We start from the raw sequence: 21,168 nt of genomic DNA on the forward strand, positions 1-21,168 counted from the left end.
TAAATCTTGTCTTTGATAAATTGCGTAATTTAAACATTTAAGATTGTTAGTTACCAGATACAAGGTATCTCTGTCTTGCGACAATAACTAAACAACATAACATTAACATTGTTGGGTATCAATTGCAACCTATAGATAGGCATTGAATTACGTAAACCACTGCAAGTTAGTCTAAATTATCCCGCGAGGGTTTATTAATCATTAACACCCATAAAATAAACAGATCAGACTTTTATTTGTGATAAATAAACAGTAAAATATGAACACAATAAAAACATCATCTACCATAATAAACCCAGATTTGAATACAGCTTATCTGTGATTTAAATATCTTTGACAAAGCATTATACTAATTCTCATTTACAGTTACTATGCATTATGTATTTCGTTGAATACTTTCCAATGAATTTTGGGAATTCTAATAAAGTTAGTAAATGTTAATATTTATTAAGATGACACGACCGCCATCAGGTGCGGCGGAGTGCACCGTTACAATTTTATACACGGGCTATCGATTAGTATGCGCGATTCCGTTGAGTTTACGCGCCCGCGCCGCCTGATCTTGGAGAAAGCAAGGGTTCCGCTTATACAAGTCCAGAACTATTCACCGACGCAAATTACTCGTAAATTTACTGATTCACAATAAACTTGTGTTTTTATTACCTTTCATTTATACATAGAGTCCTTGCGGTACATAGTTGCAACCAATGGAATTGCTAATACCTAATCCGGATATTTCATCTTGTTTAGCTTATCGTTTCCTACCGTGGTGCATATTCATGATATTATAATGTCACCTGACGAATGCTGCAATTAGAATACTGCTTTATAGAGACAGCGTAAAACGCAAGAGAGCGCTCGGGCGTCATAGGGGCCCGGGCGCGCGGGCGCGGGGCGAGGGAGCCGCCGCCGCCGATCCATCAATCAGAGGCGACGATCTGAGGTGCTTTCTCGTCGTTAGCCCTATATGGCATGGACTGCCACCACGCCTCGCACTAGTCACTTCTTTTTCACTTCATTTTCTAACTTGTTCATAGAAATCTTCTAAGAACATATTTCACTTTTTCAACTGAACGGAAACGGCAGAAAGAATTTAGGTGTTTAAACAGTGCATTTAAATGCGAGTGGAATTAAGTTGCCCTCCTCAACGACATAATCGCACTTGTTTAAGGTAATAGCTGGGAAACGCGCGCAGGTAATCGCGTTTTGCGTATTCGCGAAATGCTTACGGCGGCGTTCTCCTGCGCTCTCCACATTAAAAGTTGGCAATAAATATCTCGGGAGCTCCTCGACGTCAGGTGTTTCTAATGACCACCCTCGGTGCCCATTTGTATATCGTAAATACCTCCTATATTACACGGTAGTTTTATATGGCATAACATTTACTTGCAAATTCTCGGAGTTTTCTCTTTAAAGCTACCTAACCTACAAGACTTAAAAAAATATTCCTTCGTCATGCATTGATAATATTATTTTTGTTACAGAGCGTTGTTATGCTGATGTTCCGAGAAGAAAAGTCCCCGGAGGACGAGATCAAAGCGTGGCAGTTTTGGCATGGACGACAACACTCCGTTAAGCAGAGGATATTAGATGCTGGTAAGTTTAGTTATCCAAGGCTAACATACCTATTATGTAATTACGGTATATTGAAGCTTTTTATCTTTTACAAGGGTATAGGTAGAGCAAAATGGGAACATAAAATGTAAAGATAATGCCGATGCAGGTTCATGCGAGAGCGCAATGATCAGACAGTAGCACGTACAAGGTTTTGAGACACGATATTTACAGCACAAAAACAGTGGTGCTCGAGGCGACACAGAATGGCGGGAGTTGCGTGCGGCGGCGCGGGCGCGGGCGCGCGGCGGCCGCGGCACGCAGGACCTAATTACCGCGCTGCGGGCAGACGCCTGCGCCCCGCACCACCATTACATCTCGTTAGGACATTTGCATAAATAACGTGTCCTCCGTACAGCCGCGTCCCGCTCGTCCCGCGCCGCCATACCTATCAATCGCCCTCTAAAAATAAAACGCCTCCGGCGCCTGCGCCACCTAGCTACACCTCACTACTCGCTACTGGTCGTCGGTTTCATATTACGCTCATAATGACACATTCCTTGACATTAACCAGATTAAAGATACCAAACGAATGTAATGTTTCCACGAGAAGTCAAATAAATGGTAAAGATAATATATATGATGTGATGAGCTCTACGAACTCTACTAGGTACTTACTGCTGCAACCGAGTAACAGGAAACCATAAAATTTTGTGAGAAATCTCTATCTTTGTGAGAAAAAACATATAAATATAGATTAATGCGCAAACAATGTTGTTAGTTGTTAGTAACATTGTTAAGGTATTCCTGAGACGCGCAAAGCTGAGGGCAAATATGCGTGTCAAGTTGTCTAAACCATGCAGCGGAGATATAAGTAAAGGTAGAATATCGCCAGGCGCGGACATAATTACCGCGACGATAATATCGAGGAGCGTTCATTAGCATGTTAATTGCGGAGTGCCTCCACCGCGCCGATGCGCGGCCGCACCGCACCATACTCCCGGCCGCTCTATGAAAATGTTTACTTAGATTATGGACGCCATCAACGTCTCAACATTACCATCAGACTCAAGGATCTAGGTTTTTTTATTTCCTTAATAAAATTGGTAAAATAAAACGAAGGTTTTGTCAAGGAAAATGGCGTCTACATGGCGAATCATATGGGATATTCACGCTAACTTAATGGCCACGCTAAAAGATCGACCAAATGGTGGTTTGCGTCACCGCTGGAATGCTTGCTTATTAATCGCCCCACTCGATTATTGAAGTAAACACCGCTGATATATGACACTTTACACATTCTAGCATTACTTAACTGGGGTCTGTAGCATTTGTAATGAGTGACGCCGTGGCCACAAGCAGTGCCTATAAATTAAATCTCAAGGAAAATAAAAACATGGAAGCCATTAATTCGCGCGGTCGTCGGGCCAAGTTTAATGTCAAGGTTTTTTAGCTTATCTCGATGTTAGCTATGTTTTATTTTTTACTTTGTTCATAAGATTATATAAAATTAGATAACATTAAATTAACTTTGTATGTTAGTTTTTAGTTCAAACAAACAAGCTCTGATAGCATACGTCCTTATGAGGAAAAAAATCAAATTAAGCAAGACATCAAAAGCAACAACACGCGGTGAAATAGAGTCGGAGGGAATTGGTATGAACTGTACGTTAAGATGGAAATGCGCCATAAATGCATAGGACGAACTTGGGAACAGCGTCAAGGGCGACACCAGACACCTGTGCGCGGCGTGTGAAAGCGCGCGGCAGGGCGCGGCGCGGGCGCGGGGTGAGGGACTCGCAACGCCCCGCGCCCGCGCACAATGCCGGCTCCGGTTACCTCCATGTCTTTTTGGATCGCGTGTCCACCGCTCGTTGCAGCATCCTTGCCGCCACGCTTATTCCTCCCGACAGTTTTCGCTACAACGCTTCACTGATCCAACAGATTACTTCAATGTTTTGACGAAGATAAACAAAAAGCGTAATTGACGTGTACGTCTAATTAATGAAAATTGCCAAAGATAAAGCCGTTCAAAATACTCGTAATGTTTGAATATATTACGCCGTCACTGTAGGTATCAAAATGTTGATGATAATATTCATATAAGTGATAGCATGTTTTGCGTGCGCATTTTTTGCAGAAAGCGTGAAAAGCTTAGCTAAACACATTAAGTGTACAAATTACCGATTACGAACAACACTTGGTTGAAAGCTGTTTTCGAGCTCGTGGGCTGTGAGGTACGCAGGAAGTCACCGGGGGCCTACGTAGTGTCGTAAATTTGTAGGAGCTGTTAAAACAATAAGGCTGCGTGAGGGCGGGCGGCGTCCCTCCCTGTCCCATAAACACGTCAGCGCCGCGCGCGCCCCACAGATCGCTGCCAGACTGATAGCAAGCGGCCCACGCGACCTGCCAGCCTGCCACTACTCCGTGCCACCAGGGCTGACACCATAGCCCTACACTATCACTCCAATCTCCAACAAAATGACGAACAAGTGATTCATTTGCTCAACAAATTAAAATGATGTGGTGGTACTACGCGCTACGTCGCGTCGTGCGTAAAGCAGAGATAGCCCAGGTAGCACAAAATTGCTGCATAAGCGCTGAACAAGTGCTGGTTAAGAATATCAATGCTGTATGACGGTATTTAAATTGGCTGTATTAAAGCTGAAAAAGCGCTTTTTCAGCCAAAAAGGGCCCCAAATTAACCAGCCTTTGGTATTATAATGGCTGAAAATAGGCTGTGGTTTACGTTAATAAAGGCTTAATTAAAGCTGCAATAAACACTTTCGAAACGTTTCATTCTGTTTAAGATTACCATATCCAGCGCTTGCGCAGCTTTTGACGTACCCGGTATCCAATTGAAACGTTTTTTTCAGCTTTCCATATAAAAATATTTAATATTTTTAAATTTTTAACGACAGAATAATAAGTTTCTATTCAACAGCGACAGGGCATCCATTTTTAATTAAAATATTACTGCTTCGAGTTACGGTAACTTGAACCAGTGATTATTATGATAAGTTCAGATTGCGAGTGCAACTTTATCGTGTAGTATATACTAATTTATAACTAATAATTGATGCGCCCTTAGAATTATTTAATTATATTGAAAGAAATGTGTAGATAAGTTTCGAGTGAAAAAGCTTTTGGTAAAATTTTACTTTAAATCATATATAAATACCCTTTTATGAACGTACTTTAAGTTGAAACATAGTTATTATGTGAAATAAATGTGTAGTTTTGAAGATTTTAGGATTTAAAATTTGATACAAACTGTATTTTTGAGGTTAGTTATGGCGTCCATAAGGTTTCAGCTTAAGTCGTTGAAAAAATATCTTGTGATTCTATTTGCTGAAAAGAATACCAATAATCAGCCACAGGCTGCTTATGTTCTGCATAAGATACTTTCAATTACACTTTTAGTTTTTACAAGGTTTTGGGGTACGCAGTTCTAATGACTAATGAGGTATATCGTATTTCAGCAACTACATTATGCAGCATATTAGGGCTCCTTTGGCAAATAATAAAAACCGTTAAACCGGTATTATCTATCTATATATATATATAAAATCCTTTGTCCTGAATGGCGGATCACAGCCCAAACCTGAGTCATCAAGAGCAACAAGTTCCATAAGGGTTTGCCGGAATGTGATAATCTTTATAAAAGTACGCATAAATGACACTACGTTTCTACAAGAATTATAAGCCACTTGTAAAATTACACAAAACAGCTTTGCAATCCAAGCTGTTAAAATATACGACTCGATACACTTTTACAGCTTCAGGAGTAATTAAATTATACTTTAACGTATTTTAAGCAGCTGCAGGCTGTTTAAAGTATTTATTTTACAGCTTTAACCAGAAGTCTGTTTATTGGTTTGAAAATAGACCACAAGTAGTGTAAAAGCTTGATAAAAGATGCCTTCACCAGCTTTAAGCGTTAGAACACCACTGGGCCGTACCGTTAACCAGCTGCCGTTATAAAAGAATATTTTTCAGCCATTCAACAGCAAAAAACGTTATAAAACACTAACTATGAACTCGTATGCAGTCCACAGCTTAATTACGTATTTTAGATGTACCTTTTACCAACCATTGATTAACTAACTTATTTCACAGTTTCATAACAGCCTATGGAAGCTAAAAAAACCATTAAACATCTTATATAACACTTTTACACTTAAATAAGAGGCAGGTTCGACATTTAATCAGCCAGTGTGCTACCTGGGAGGGCTGCTCGTGATTTGCAGGTTTCGATTTACTTCGCAAAAAATATTATAATAATAAAACCTAAAACCTCATCCGCCCATTTATTAATGTAAAGTCACAAAAGCTCACGTCGTTGGAAAGGAAAATGGTTAAATAATATGAATTATTATGCCTATATTTATAATATATGTTATGTTGTAATTGTATTTATCCTTACGTCATTGAACAGAGTCTTCACCTTGTGAATGATTTATCTGAAAACATTGTTGTACTGAATAACATCGTGCTCAATAGTGTGCTAAGTCGGTTCGTATGTAAATGTGACAAGAGCAGCGCTGGCTGCAGCCCTGGTGCGGCTGCGCCGATTACTCACTAACAACCTCCCGCGCCTGTCTGCTAATGCAGGCTTATTGCTCCAGATGCAATAAACATCTGTATCGAAATGAACACCTCGACTGTGACAAAATAAACTGCATTGTGAATTATTTATAACGTCTCTCTGTTAGGTATCCGGCACCTACGATCTAATGCCAATAATGGATACCCCGAGGACGTAATTCGGGCCCTCGTCTATATGTATTCTTAGTCAATAGTTGCGTGAGTCAGCTAATAGATTCTAGATAATATTATGATAGTAATTACTTAATATGCGATAGTGGAAAAACGAAAACTTACAACGTCTTCGGACGCACCGAGATGTTGTTCAATTTATACAAATTTGCCTCGATCGGTCGCAGGGTATGAATGGAAATGTACTAATTTCCATAAACTTCAATCTAGGATGAGCGAAGTGGAAACGTTGCAATCGTTGATAAATCGATCCTATCACGTGATTATTCACGCCCAGCAAATAAATTTCCGTCGTCGATGACGTATTGTGCGTTGATATCTTAATCGAAATCTCGTGCGCCATTACTGCGGTTACTTGCGGAGAGATTAATGACAATTTGTCGTTTTGTTGCAGACACGAAGAACAGCATCGGGCTGGCGGGCTGCATCGAGGAGGTGGCGCACAACGCCATCGCCGTGTACTGGAACCCGCTGGAGAGTGCCGCCAAGGTATGCATCCGAGCCCGGCCTGCGCCCGCGCCGCGCCACGCTAATTGCGCCGCCCACTGTCCCGCCGTTCCCGCCGCTCCCACCAACCCGACCACCTGTTCCCTCCTATGAACTTGTAATTGCATTCGGAAATTAAATGCAATCTACAACAAAAAACAACAAAGTTTGACAAGTAATTTTGATAAAATTAATACGTCAAATCGGTAGATTTTTATCTTCCTTTTACCCATAAAATCTTATGATCATTTATTTTTTACAATACTTACGCATAGTTGGCGTTACGGCATTTAAGATAGCAGATTAATAACGCAATCAGTGAGGACATTCAAATTAACTTCTGTTACATTTATAAAAATCATCGCAAATAGGATAATATGTCTTCCTGTCAGAGTGACTGCGCGCGGTATGCACTCAGCAACGACTTAGCAGTCGTAATGCAAAAATATGCACATATTTAAGAGGAACGTAGTGTCCGGGCATCATGCTCATTATGGTGCAAAATTGAAACGCAGATCATGATTTTACTACACTTATTAAGGGGTAATTAAATAGAATCCCGCAACCATATTTGGCAGACTGGCTTTGGCAAATGAAGCAAAAAACTCGAGCGCTGGGAGCCGGCCGGTCCCCACGGCGCATCCACCGCGAGTACTCATTAAATAATTGAATAATTAACAACGCAGTGTATTTTAATTGCTTACATTATAATTACTGTATAGTATTATCAGAATAAAGACGAATGATTAAGATTATGCATAGGACACCGCAGCCTTTTCAATATTCATGAAACAATTAAAACTGCCGTGAAAATTAAATGGCCGCCATTAAACTACGGTAAACTGATGTTATAACCGCTACTGTATGGGGCTATTAGCATTCACTGCCTAGCTGCGTAATCATGATAATAAAACGCAAACTATCATTCATGTACATAAGACATTTCTTCAATTGACAAATTACTTCGTAGTCACAAATTTTTATGGTGTAATCCACATCGTATATAATATATGTTTTCTTTCATGTTCTGTTATTGCTGCAAATTACCAAGATGCGCCGAGGCAGTTATCGATATGTGTAATTATTTATTGTTGGCTAGTGAAACCATAGCGGATGCGAGTAGTTTGAGACAGATAATATGTGTTGGGACAGTGGTTGGCGGTGGCGCGGCGACGGCAAAAACGCGAAGTGGCCATTTGCATGAGACCGCGGTAATGAGCGGGCGCCGCCGCCGAGGATCGCCACCGCCTCATATCGCCTGCGCCCGCGCCCAGCGATTATGTACTTTAGACTCTCCAAGTCAATGGGTTTCATTTACTTTGCCTCTTGTAGCTTTTTATTTCCCTCCTACTAGCTTTACCCATGTCGTGCCGCGGCCTGTTCCGGTCAGCCGTCAGCCCTGGCGCCTGTCACGCTCAGGATGTGTACGCATTTACACGCGCATGTTTTTGCTAATAGGCTTTGTAATGCCATTTCCATTCACTAACAGTTTATTTTGTATTTCAGATCAATATCGCCGTCCAATGCTTGAGTACGGACTTTAGCAGTCAAAAGGGAGTAAAGGTCAGTAATATACCTAATCGTATTTTACGCGTCGACTTATAAGTACATAATGTAGCACTAGCAACGCTGTCAATGAATAAACTGATAATATTGTATGCAGAGAAGATGTTAAACAGAATCTATATTAGCATTTGCATAAAAACAACATTGTACTTCATTGTGCTGCAGTTATACCATTGATACACGCATCATGGATGTCGTATAGTAACAAGTTTAATGCGCGTGGGAAATCGGATAGCAATTTGAATCTACGATTGTCATTAAGCGTATTTCTTGCCAAGTTAATTAACTTTGCCAGGCTGAAAGTATGTAAATGGAAGTTACGATGCGTTGATGTGGAGGCAAGGGTCGGTAACCGCGTTGTCGCAGAGACGCCTCGATAACCACGGAGCGACGTATGTAATGCAACGCCCCTGTCCGCGGGCGCGGTATTGAGCGCGAGCGGGAAACACGCGCCGCTCACTAACAATGTCGTATCATTAATCCTCACACCGTACATAATGAAGACGTTTTACCTAAAAATAAAACGTGTATTAAACATACTTACCTTATTCGAAGCCTAATAATAATTATATGAGATATGCCACTGTTTCCGTTCCTTTTCTGTCCCTTTCTTCCGGTTTTTACCTAGTTTCTGTCTCTTTCTCTCTTTCCACCACCACCGGCAGTAGGGCGCCATAGTTTTGGCGTACAAAATTTTCCTCATTAAGTCGTTGGACCATCAGGCAGAATTAAACTTATTAGGCTTCGAATAAGGTAAGTATGTTTAATACACGTTTTATTTTTAGGTAAAACGTCTTCATTAAACATCTTGACCGTTATTCGAAGCCTAATAATAATTATATGAGACGTGTTTGATATCGCCTGGTGGTGGTGACAGATCTGATGTCAATGTGACTACATAATATTACTCACGAAAACACTTATAATAAATAGTAATTATAAAAGGAGCGAAATTCGCCCGTACTGGGATGTAATTGTATTAAAATAAAACTTCTCAGATCTGTGTAAGTACAAAGTTGTTATAATATTCAAGAAACAAATCAGCATAATATAAATTACAACCACTTGTAAATAAAAATACTTTTACAAGAAATAAAAACAAATGCAGTACCCAATTCCCATTAGAACAAAATGAATTCTAACCTAAAGGATTAAATAATTGTGACATAGATCGATTAGGGTTAGAGTCGGTATTGATTACTTTTCGGCAGTAAAAACGTTGAAATGTTTTATTTGATCTCCAATTACCTCTTGATAAAATATCTTCTAATGGCGAATTATCCAACCAGCTTTTAGAAGCTACTGCAGCTCTGAAACTGCCAGCTGAAGCGTCGATACCAGCTTCTCTTAACATATTTTTAACCCAACCGGCAATAATTGATCTCGAAGCTGGTTTAGCTGGACCACATGTTGACACAAATAAACTGTCGCAATCAGCATTATCCCTTCTTTCTTTTCCTACATCAATCATACGCTTAATCCAATAAACGGGGTCCAAACTTTTATTGTCTGGGTTACGTTTTAACTGCCAACCAGATTGACGATATTCGGAGGAATCTGTCTTAGATCCAAAAGCAGGTATAAGCGTAATACAATTATCAGATACATTACAATCCTCAGGATTTACTCGTAGTAATGTTAAGTCGTGAACTCGGCGACCCGAACATAATAAAAGAATTGTAGCTGTACATTTTGATACTTGGTATAAATTACTAACGTCTGAATTTATTTGCGACATGTGTTTTATTACCAAATCAATGTCCCATATCGGTGGTTTAGGTGCTTTTGGGTTAGCAATGGCAATAGATTTCAGTATCCGTTTTACAAGCGGATGACTGCTAAGACGCTCAGAAGATTCTGGGTCGCACAGAGTTGATACAGCCGACTTGTATGACAGAATAGTGTTATAAGACAAACGTTCATCATTATGTAAATATGCTAAAAATCTAGATAAGTCTGATCCGTTGGGTTTGTTAAAGGAAACATGATTTATCTGAGCCCAAGTTGTCCAGCGCGTCCAAGCCGGTTTGTAAGACCTCAAAGTTGAAGGCCGCCAACTTTTCATGAGAAGAGATTTTTCGACCTCGGACCAATCCCTTAGATGTTCATTCCAGCCCCACATCTCCAAACCTCTAGGCGCATTTCCGACGCTTTGGGAGGCGCTAGCCCCGTAGCTACGTCCACTAGAACTTGTGGAAGGTTCTGGATTGTCCAAGGTGGAGCGATTGCTCTGGCTTTCAGGTCCGGCCTCCAAAAAACACGCTCCCATTTCGGAGCCACGATCAGATATACACCTCGACATTTGTTTAGATGTTGAAGAACTTTGGGAATTAAGAAGGGTGGAGGAAACACCCATGCTAGGTAATAATCCCATACTCGAGACAGGGCGTCGTGAAATTCCGCAAGGATGTCTTGACAATCCAGAGTACAGTACTTTGGGACTACTCGCGTGACTCGAGACGCGAACAAGTCGATGGCGGGTGTTCCCCATTTGGAAAATACTGGAATCGTAGCTTGAGGCAATAGGTGCCACTCGGGAACTATTTGAAATCGGGAGAGTCGGTCTGCTTCGATATTGTACGGGCCGGGGATATGATGAACTACCATATTTATCTGCAGGGAATCTATCAAAGTTAGGATCTTGTACGTAAGTTCCATTAGCTTCTTGGATTTGGTCCCGCCTTCGCTTCGTAGATATGAAACAGCTGTTTTGTTGTCGCACTGCAGGTGAACAGAGCAAAGTCGGAGGTTCTGACTTTGATCTTCTATTACCTTGTAGATGGCAAGTAACTCCTTGAGATTGCAGTGCAATTTCTCTTCCCTCTTCGACCAAGTTCCTGACAGAGGCACGTTGTTTACTAACGCTCCCCAACCTTGATCTGATGCATCTGTCACGATGTAATGGTGTGGATGTGCTACATGGATAGGTGACGGGTCGGACATGTGATTTATCCACCATTGTAACTCTTGTAGAACCAGGCCCGGTAAGGGAACCTCTGCATCTTCCGGCTTCGTTGCATTTATAATGCTTAACATTTGTAATCTTCGAAAGTGGAGTCTTCCTCGGGGAACAGCAAAACTGGCAAAATTCATTTTTCCCACAAGACTCTGTAGGCCTTTTCGACTGGCAGTCTGTGTTTCGAGAAGGCGGAGTATCTCTACCGTCAGTTTCAAGCGTTTGTTCTCCGGAAACTGTTTTCTGTTGTTTCGGGTATCCCATGACAACCCGAGATATTCTATCTCTTGACGAGGAGCAAGAACAGATTTGCTGTGATTTACCGTCCATCCCAGATATTTCAATAATTTCAATGTCATTGCTACCTGCTTCTCCAGTAAGAGTGCATCTTGATTTGCCAATAGGTAGTCGTCGAGGTACACCAGTAGGCGGATTCCCCTTTGGCGTAGGATCTGAGCAATCCAATTGCTTATTGAAGCAAACGTCCTTGGTGCTGAACTCAACCCGAAGGGCAGGCAGTTCATTTGCAGTAGTTCTTGCTGGTAAATAAGGCGCAGAAAGCGCCTGTGCGATGGGGATACTGATACGTGGAAGTAAGCCTGAGATAAATCGATTTTCACCAACCAGTCGTTTGCTTGTAGAAAATCGGGGATCTTGTGGGTATTTATCAGTCGAAATGGACTTGTGCCGACATAGTAGTTGAGAGCTTGTAGGTTGAAAATGGGTCTCAATGTTCCGTCTCCTTTGGGGATCAGGAACATCCGAGAGACAAAACTCGGAGACGTTAACGGTACGACGGAGAGCACACTCTCTGCTTTCATTCTGCATATTACTTCGTCCATTTTTACTGATGCAGGCGTCGCCTGTCGGCTTCTGGGGATATCTGGTATATGCAAGGGAGGCTTTTCCAAAAAAGGGATACGGTAGCCTGAAATAATCCTTAGTATGTAGTCCGGCGCTTTCATTTCTTGCCATCTGTGGTAATAAAATGTCAATTGGCCGGCTTGAAAGTGACTCGGTGAGTCAGTATTTCTTATTTTTATCTCTCCTGTCCCGGTGGGACGAGGGGGAGTGTTTTCGAGCACGATTATCGATGTCGATATACCTACGATTTGTTTGTTTTCCGCCTCGGCCCCGAAATGACCTATTGTTAAATCCGGAATAATTTCCACTGCCAGCTTTGAAATTGTTTGGATTATGTTGCGAATTGGCTTTATAATTTAACCTTTTTGTAGGCTGTGTCGACGAATTCGGTTGGCCAGATGTAGAAGCACTACGATCGGGCTGCGTTGCAGACACGCGATCCTTTTGCCTAGGCCAGAGCACCTTTCTGACACCACCCGCTTTTTCAAGTGTAGATGTAAATTTTTCAGCATCAAAAAGATTACTGCAAGATGGCGGTATTTTCCGCAATACACTTTTGTGAAGCGGATCCTTTACTGAAGAGAGTATTGTCTCTCGACGTTGCTGTATTATCTCTGCCCTGTGGCCACAGACCAACTGCAGAGCATCGTTAGATATTTTGGAGAAATCGCCAGTCACAAAAATATCCTGCATTTTACAGTTGATATCCTCATAAGATAAACTGGGAGACTCTTTAGCCCAAATAAGAAAACTACGAAGCTCCTTCTCTAAGTGATCTTTTTGTTTAAGAAGCGCAAAACTTAAGGAAGCGAATGCTTTTTCTATATTAATCAATGTACGCGGTGCGTCGTAACGTTTAACTTCATCATTGGCCTCTAACTCTGTAAAACCGGGCGAATGGCGGTAGTATTTTTGCACGTCAGAGTATCTTACATCTCTCCAATCTGGATCTCCTAGCCGTTGGACTGATTTTAAAAGCTCTAAGTACGGTTGAGGAGTCTTCAGTATATCCGGATCTCTCAGCTTAGTGCCAATCGCCAAGGAAAACTCTGGCTGCGGTTCTGGATCAACATCATCATCTTCTAACACACGTTCACTACTGTAAAGCTGACGACTCACAGTATCATCGATATAATCGTTTTCACAGCATGTTTCACTATTACGTGTGCAGACAAGTTGAGATTTTAAATTCGAAACCTCAGAAATCAATTTATCTAACTTACAGTTTTGTTTTGATTTGCGCCGCTTAGATTTACGAGATCGTCGAGATCGCTTGCGAGCAGGGCTTGAATCACTGCTGCTAGAACTGCTAGAACTACTGGACGACGAAGTCGAATCCGAACTGGTACTAGTTAACCGTTTTCGTTTACGGACAGTTTTATTTGTCTTATCGTTACAGTTCGTATCTTGATTACCGGCACTTAATTCATTCATTTTATCGCTCTTGAATCACCGTCACTATGTATAACGAAATTAGATTTACGAATCTATCAGAAAAAAACAAATAATAATACACAAATATCGAACGGTACACACCGTTAAACGTTATAAGTATCAATTCCAAAACGTAGGTAGTTTTTGTTATCAAAAAAAAGTTCAAAACGTAACGTTCAGAAACTATAATTCTACAAAACAAAACTTATTTCGATGAACTTATTTTCACCAACTACCGACGATAATATCTTTTAAAAAATATATTGATTATTTGAAAGGGAACCAAATTCACTTTGTAAAAATAAAATAATAGTGTAGCATGGATGACTAGGAGAATTACTCACATGGAAATAACTCCAGGCACGTCTTGACGGAACGGGAACAACGACGTTAAATGAGGAAAATTTTGTACGCCAAAACTATGGCGCCCTACTGCCGGTGGTGGTGGAAAGAGAGAAAGAGACAGAAACTAGGTAAAAACCGGAAGAAAGGGACAGAAAAGGAACGGAAACAGTGGCATATCTCATATAATTATTATTAGGCTTCGAATAACGGTCAAGATGTTTAATAACAATATTTATTGTTTACTCTCAAGATATCAAGCTAATTATGTCTCTTTCCTACTTATCTGACGTGATAAACATAAGTGGGTAAAACGTCACAAATTAAAATACAAAAGACATCAACGCGTTTATTGTGAGAATTATGCTAAACTATGTAATTAGGATTAGTAATGAAAATGAATGGAGTTTCCATGGCGGGATTACCAGCGGCTCACGTCGCTGCGTCGCGTGGATTGCGCCGGCGCAGGCGCGGGCGCGGGCGCAGCGGCGGCTGATATCGAACCAGTCCGCTATCGGCCTCTCAATTACCTATCCAGCGCGGTGACGCCGACGCCGCCGCCGACCTCCAACACACGCAATTAAGACGTTTTAACGCGATTCGATTCAGACACGTGCATATTTTCCTTATTCGTAAATTTATCGCAATTATCCCTTATGAACGTTTATTAAACTGTTTTTTGTAGACTTAGATAAGCGCTGACACGAACCGTGAAATTGGTTGAGTCAAAAATAAATTGTCAGTTTGCGTACGCTGCCAAGGTGGCTTTATAGATAAACGCTAAGGATAAGGGTAATAAATAGATCGTTTTAGAATTTTAATTATGAATAGATTTATACCCTATCGCTTCTGTTACAGGGATTACCACTACATATACAGATCGACACATTTGAGGACCCCAGAGATACCCAGGTTTACCACAGAGGATACTGCCAAATCAAGGTGTTCTGTGATAAGGTAAGAATATAAAACATATTTAAAATACGTTAAAAATATAATTTTTAACGTATTTTGTAGAAGTTATTATGGTTAAATTATAAAATGAAAATATTTTTACCTGTTTCTTCAACATTTATTGCAGGGTGCGGAAAGGAAAACAAGGGACGAAGAGAGAAGGGCAGCGAAGAGAAAAATGTCTGCTACGAATAGGAAAAAGCTGGATGAAATCTATCACCCAGTGACGGAGAGAAGCGAGTTCTATTCGATGGCGGACTTGGCGAAACCGCCGGTGTTGTTTAGCCCGGCGGAAGACATCGACAAGCTGGCAGGGATGGATATCCAAGGCTTCTACGGGCACGATGAGGCAGCCCTAGCGGAGGCACACCTCAAGGGAGCATCTCCCTTCCTGCTGCACGCCGCCAAACCTCAAGCGCCAGCTCTCAAATTCCACAATCACTTCCCCCCAGACGCGCCAGCGTTAGTATTTTGATTATGTTCGACTACAAACGATACTATGAGTGCTTATAAAAAGTTTTATTATGCCATGCACAGAGCACACTCAAGTATATACAGAGTAGAATCTATAGTCTATAGTCTCGAAGTAACTTTTAGTAGTCATTTAGATTTTCAAGCCATATAAAGATACCTGTCTTGGAATTCAAATTCACAAATGTATCTTTATTCAGTAGGTAACATAGTTACACTTTGAATCGTCATTTTTAACATAACGAACGTCTCATGCGCCTAAAACCACTGCAGCTTCTCTGTCTATTTGTTTGTTATTTGTAGTTACATTTGTATTAAATGTGTTTTGTGTGAATTTCCAGGTACAGATCAGACGTGGGCGGGTTGTCTCCCTACGGAGACCGCAAAGACGCCCTCGAGCTGGAGGGCGTGCTGGGCAAGCGCGCGCGCACGTCGACGCCGCCGCTGAGCGAGCGCGTCATGCTGTACGTGCGCCAGGACACCGACGACGTGTACACGCCACTGCACGTCGCGCCGCCCACCACGCAGGGCCTGCTGCACGCGGTGAGTGGGCGCAACTCACTACTCACACCTCCACTGTGATATACGCCATTTTGACTTCGACGCAACCGAACCGAAAGGAGTATAGCATTCCTCCTCTCATACAATATTAATACCATCACCATTTTGGATGTCGAGTCAAAGTGACGTGTCTCAAAGAACACCGCACGACGCGGTAGCACGAGAATAACCTTGGTGATGTCGGCTAACCGCAGAGCACGAGCGAGCGAGAGAAACAATGCTGCTTTCTCGGTTTCTCGTCTTATTGAAGTTCGTTTGTGGTCGTGTCGAGTAAAGTTCAATACTTGATGTAAACGAAAGGAATCGAGACGCTTCGTCCGCGCCGCGGGCGCCGGCCCCGCGCGGTGCGCGGCCGCCGCCCCCGGCGCTGCTGTGACCGATGTGGCGCTTCATAACCCCGTCTAATACACACGATCATCATAACTGCATGTTGTAATTAACCCCGCGCGGCCGGCGCTGCCCGCGCACCGGGCTAGAGCACCACGTCCTTGTGAAACCACTACACCGGTTACTGAACCCACGTTCGCTCCGACAGACGAGACGTCTCGGTTGAAAAAAGCAAAAGCACATTGTAATTATTGTTTTTTTGCTTATTTTCAGATTGAGAATAAGTACAAAATTTCAAGTTCGGCAATTAATAATCTTTATCGAAAGAACAAGAAAGGGTAAGTGGTTTTCATTGGCCTCAGATAGTTCAGTCTAGCGTACACACCGGCCGCCTCGCGTACCGGAGCACCGCTTGTTCAGAGGGCGCGCCACTAACTACGCAATGCTTGTCTTATGGACATACCCCGTAACGGCTCCGTTAATTTCTACTAAACAATAAAATATTCCATGTAATCCTAAGCGCCAGCCTGACACCCCTAATCGAGTTACTCGATTTACATTATTACCAAGCACTCCGCACTACATCCAATAAATTGTGCACTTATTACAATATTAATGATCTAATTTGTTTTTTACTGCTAATAAAATGTCCATTCGTTTTAATATTTCAGTGGTAATAACGGCCCATTAGCATATTTCGGAAATTTTGAATTTCAAAGTTCAATTTCATAACGAGCGGAGTGAATAACCGTCGTGTGCGCGCTTATTGCAGGATTACGGCCAAAATTGACGATGAGATGTTGGCGTACTACTGCAACGAGGACCTGTTCCTGCTGGAGGTGCGGCCGGCGGGCGCCAGCGAGGACGAGCCGCTCTACGACATCACCTTCGTGGAGCTCACGCTCGACCACTAGCCGCCGCCGCCCCGCCGCCCGCCCCCCCGCCGGCGCTCGTTCGCCGCTACAGTGTTACACCTACGCGTGAAATGAACTGCAACAATCTCATATCTGTGGCGAACTCTCTTTTGGACAATCTATAAACATTCCACTTGCTCTCATAAAATAAAATTATTTATAAATGGGATAAACTTGTCTCAAAAGTGTCGATCTCAGATTGAAATTTACTTTTAAGCAATTCATCACCATAACTTTTTTACTGGAACTCGTCACAAATTTTCACCAGTCGTTGATAAAGCAATGGCTGGAAGGACCATCATGTAAATATTATAGCTATTTTAGTGCCTTATGGAATCACAATACGTAGTGTAGTGGTTTGGTGATGGCAAGAATGATTGAAGATGGCTTTAGACAGAACAATTTATATGACGATCGTAAGTAATTCTAATTATATATTTTGTAAAGAATGATCTGATGCTGATATAACGTGTGTGCCATTCGCTCGGTTATCATACTAGATGTATGTTTACTTATGTAGTTATGTTTCAACAGGTACCTTTTAATCTTGCCATGATGATAAAGTAAGAAATTCTTGTCACAAAACATAATAATATGTGGATAAGTATATCTACAGTGAGTAAATGCGTAATGTGCCTTCGTCATAATAATTATATTATTATCTCCTAATGTAAGTGAGTTAAGTCAAATTAAATGCCATCCACTTTGTTAAGTTTTCTAAACATAAGTTTGGTTGTAAGCTCGCTCAATTCATTCATTTAGTAATGTTGGATTTAGTTTTAGGAACGAACATAAGTCCATTGTTTCCTACGTGCACGACGCAGAAATATTTACAAATCAAATCAATTTTGTTACTTGATAAGATGACATATAACATAGCATTAGACCTGTATACCCGAAAGGGTAGGCAGAGGAGATAGTATACACACCCACTCCTCGCCAGCTATGTGTGCGTTACTTCTAAAGGCAACCATTTATATAATTATTACTTACATTTACATATTAAATTTAAATTAATTAAACATATCTGAGATTATTTAATTGGAAGCAATGGACATCATTACAATTTTAAATGAGACAGAGAGTCACAGTTTACATAATAGTCATTTAAAACATAGTCACAAAATGTCGTCCATCAGAACATTAACATTTTATCATTGAGGGGAGCGGTTTTGTGTATAATTTAAGATTTTAATGATAATAGAAATAATAATTATAAATGAATTTCGATACTTAAGTTATCGGGCCATGACAACGATTTAGCTTAATGAAAGTATTTTGTGTCCAAGACTTATAACTGTAAGTGTCATACAAAATGTAACCAATTTTCTACTTAATACCGACTGCTATCTTTAGGACAACAGATTAGTACCCAGCATACAGTTACATGGTGGCTATTTTGCTCTACGATGCACAAATTGTTCACACGTCTTTTCTGTCAATTGGCAGTGCAATTTATGTTTTTGTACCTTTTAAGTTTTCTCCACCGATTATTTTCAAAATTCAGAACCAGGTTCTGTTATACTTAATGGTATTGTTTGTAGACGAAGTCGCCCAGGAAACGTGAGATGTGCCTATGCGGACGGTTCGATTAACTGCCATATTATGACATAATTTAGAGTACTATCTTAGGTGTAGATTCTTAAACGTAGTTTGTTTTTATTGTCACACGACTTGCAGGTAGGCATCGATTTTAATTAAGATAATGTTATCTGTATTTACGTATTTTTTTATATCGTTTTCCGTTTCTGTAATTTAGCTGCCATTGCGTTGTGACTAGTTCCGTCCTTCGCGACTATTTAATTGATATCTTCCTTATCAATGTTTACTCTCGTTTCTACACTTGTTAACATATTTCCACCACTTTTAAAAATTCATTTTGAAATTATTTATATGCATTTGCTCAAAGTCTGTGAACGCCATTTTCAGTGGTCAGACTCTAACATTGTTATTTTATGATACTTATACGTATTCACGTAATGATATTTATTTATGTACTTACTTATAATAAATTGTGCAGCTTTAATGTTTACTTACATTGATGTTAGTTCGTGATTCAGAATCTCGTCATAAGTCACAAACGTCAGTAGCAATAACGTAAAGCAGTTAGTAGGTAAATGTGCGAGGGGCGAGCGCGTCGCTGCCGCGTGCGCCGGCGCGGCGTGTTGTGCAATGTTTATCAGATTATACTGTGAGTTAGTGTATAGTAGAGGACCGTGGCTGGGAGCGAGGTGGTGGCTGGAGGCTCGCACGGCGCGCGCCCGCCGCTCGCTCGTCGTATAGTCACACTAGTTAAACACACCCCCGAAAGTGGTAGCACATTTTCGTTAATAAATTCTACTGTACTTAAGTTTAAATGGAATAGATGTTACGTTATTCTTTTATATGAATATTTGTAAGTTGTCATAAAAATATTATTAATATAATTATTTTTATCAAAGTTTATAATCTAAATAAAAATGTTTTTCTTCAAAACGTCATGTTCGTTTTCTTTTTTTACATTTGATGGGGTTGCTCTTGGCCCCAGACTTGCCCGAAAGCATTGACGAGGCCTAAGATGGAGTTCGCCCAGAAGGTGCCTGTTCACTTTGGCTTTGAAAGCACCCGGGTTATATGCATTCGGAAATACATAATACGGCAGAGAATTCCACTCTCTTGCACAACATGGAACATTGGGAAGATTGTCAATAAAACGTCGTGCGTAAACTTTCATAGTTAATTTTAATGAAGTCTTATGACAACAATAGTTTAACACATTTGTACATCCAGAAGCGATAATAGTCACGAAAGCGCCAAGAGGAGACAAAGATTTGTCGAAATACTATATACTTACTGGAAGATAGTAAAGATGTAGGACGAAGTTCACAGACATTTAAAGCAAGCTAGAGGTAAGTTGGAAAACATCTAGTTTTGAAGATCAGTCGTATATATATATACCTACAATATTTGACAGAATTGTAGCGAAATGAACTGAAAGCGGCCTACAATTTGTCGTACATTACATAGTATGGTAAATGGGACTAACAGGCACTTGTGGAGAAAATCTACAAGTCTCCAAATCAAATACATATCGGCAAAATATGTAATGTTATTAATATTTTATAGAATTGATAAAAGTAAAATATAATAAGATCATAATAATTACATTATTTGGCAATTCACAATCTAACTTCAACGTATCGACATTATAATATATTTTTTGATGTAAACGCGTACAAATTATCCTTTGTAAAATATCATAAATCTCTCTTCAATGATGGACTTTCTAGCCTACATTCCTCAAAAACAATATAGATGGTACTGTAGAGATTTCCATTTCCGTTTAACCTTTTAATTTCATTGATAACAGACATACTTATGCATCTTTTACCTTTGTTTTTTGGGTATAAATGATGACCCTTTTTATAACACCCAGGCAGAATTACATCTTCCACCTATTATTATTCTGATCAAAATAAAGAAAAGCAATAAAGGTAGCAATATAATTCTATACATAATTTGGTCCAGATGACAAGCAAAAATTATTTTTATAATACTTCTGCTATTACATTGTATTTTAAAATAATTATGTTCCCGAGTAATTAGAAAATAAGTAATTATCACGTTAAATCTCGACAACGCCATCTATATTATTATGAGGGAAGGTAGCCTGGAAAGTCCCTAATTAATATTTAGTATTATGTTTGTTTTAAACGCCGTCCAATTGCAATTCTTGCCTGAATCAGTTAAAATATTTCCTTTAATTTGGCTACGGAATCAAATCAAGATCCTACCATCATGAACATGCATCGAGTACTCTCTACAACAATGTAAGTACGCTTCATTCTCCCTTCAGTTGATTGACGGACAGCCCATACTCAACCTTGTGACGTATTTACAAGAACAAAAACTCCAGATAATAATTAAAACATTTCACTGTAATATATTCCATATACTTACTTAAAAGGAAATGTTACTGCA

The 21,168-nt window shown here is 40.5% G+C and overlaps 1 protein-coding gene across 1 annotated transcript in view; it reads left to right on the plus strand.

Moving 5' to 3' along the window:
* LOC126375451 (protein grainyhead) overlaps positions 1-19,686 on the plus strand; it is a gene marked incomplete at its 5' end in the record, with an annotated part of 97,715 nt that extends 78,029 nt beyond the window's left edge. The window contains 8 exons of the mRNA XM_050022380.1: positions 1,485-1,596; positions 6,728-6,822; positions 8,326-8,382; positions 14,840-14,938; positions 15,063-15,397; positions 15,748-15,949; positions 16,568-16,632; positions 17,067-19,686. Coding sequence (XP_049878337.1) covers positions 1,485-1,596; positions 6,728-6,822; positions 8,326-8,382; positions 14,840-14,938; positions 15,063-15,397; positions 15,748-15,949; positions 16,568-16,632; positions 17,067-17,208 — 1,107 coding nt within the window. The remainder of the gene's footprint in view (positions 1-1,484; positions 1,597-6,727; positions 6,823-8,325; positions 8,383-14,839; positions 14,939-15,062; positions 15,398-15,747; positions 15,950-16,567; positions 16,633-17,066) is intronic.
* Between the last annotated feature and the right edge of the window lie 1,482 nt (positions 19,687-21,168).

This window comes from Pectinophora gossypiella, chromosome 2 (genome assembly GCF_024362695.1).
Source record: "Pectinophora gossypiella chromosome 2, ilPecGoss1.1, whole genome shotgun sequence".
NCBI lineage: Eukaryota > Metazoa > Arthropoda > Insecta > Lepidoptera > Gelechiidae > Pectinophora > Pectinophora gossypiella.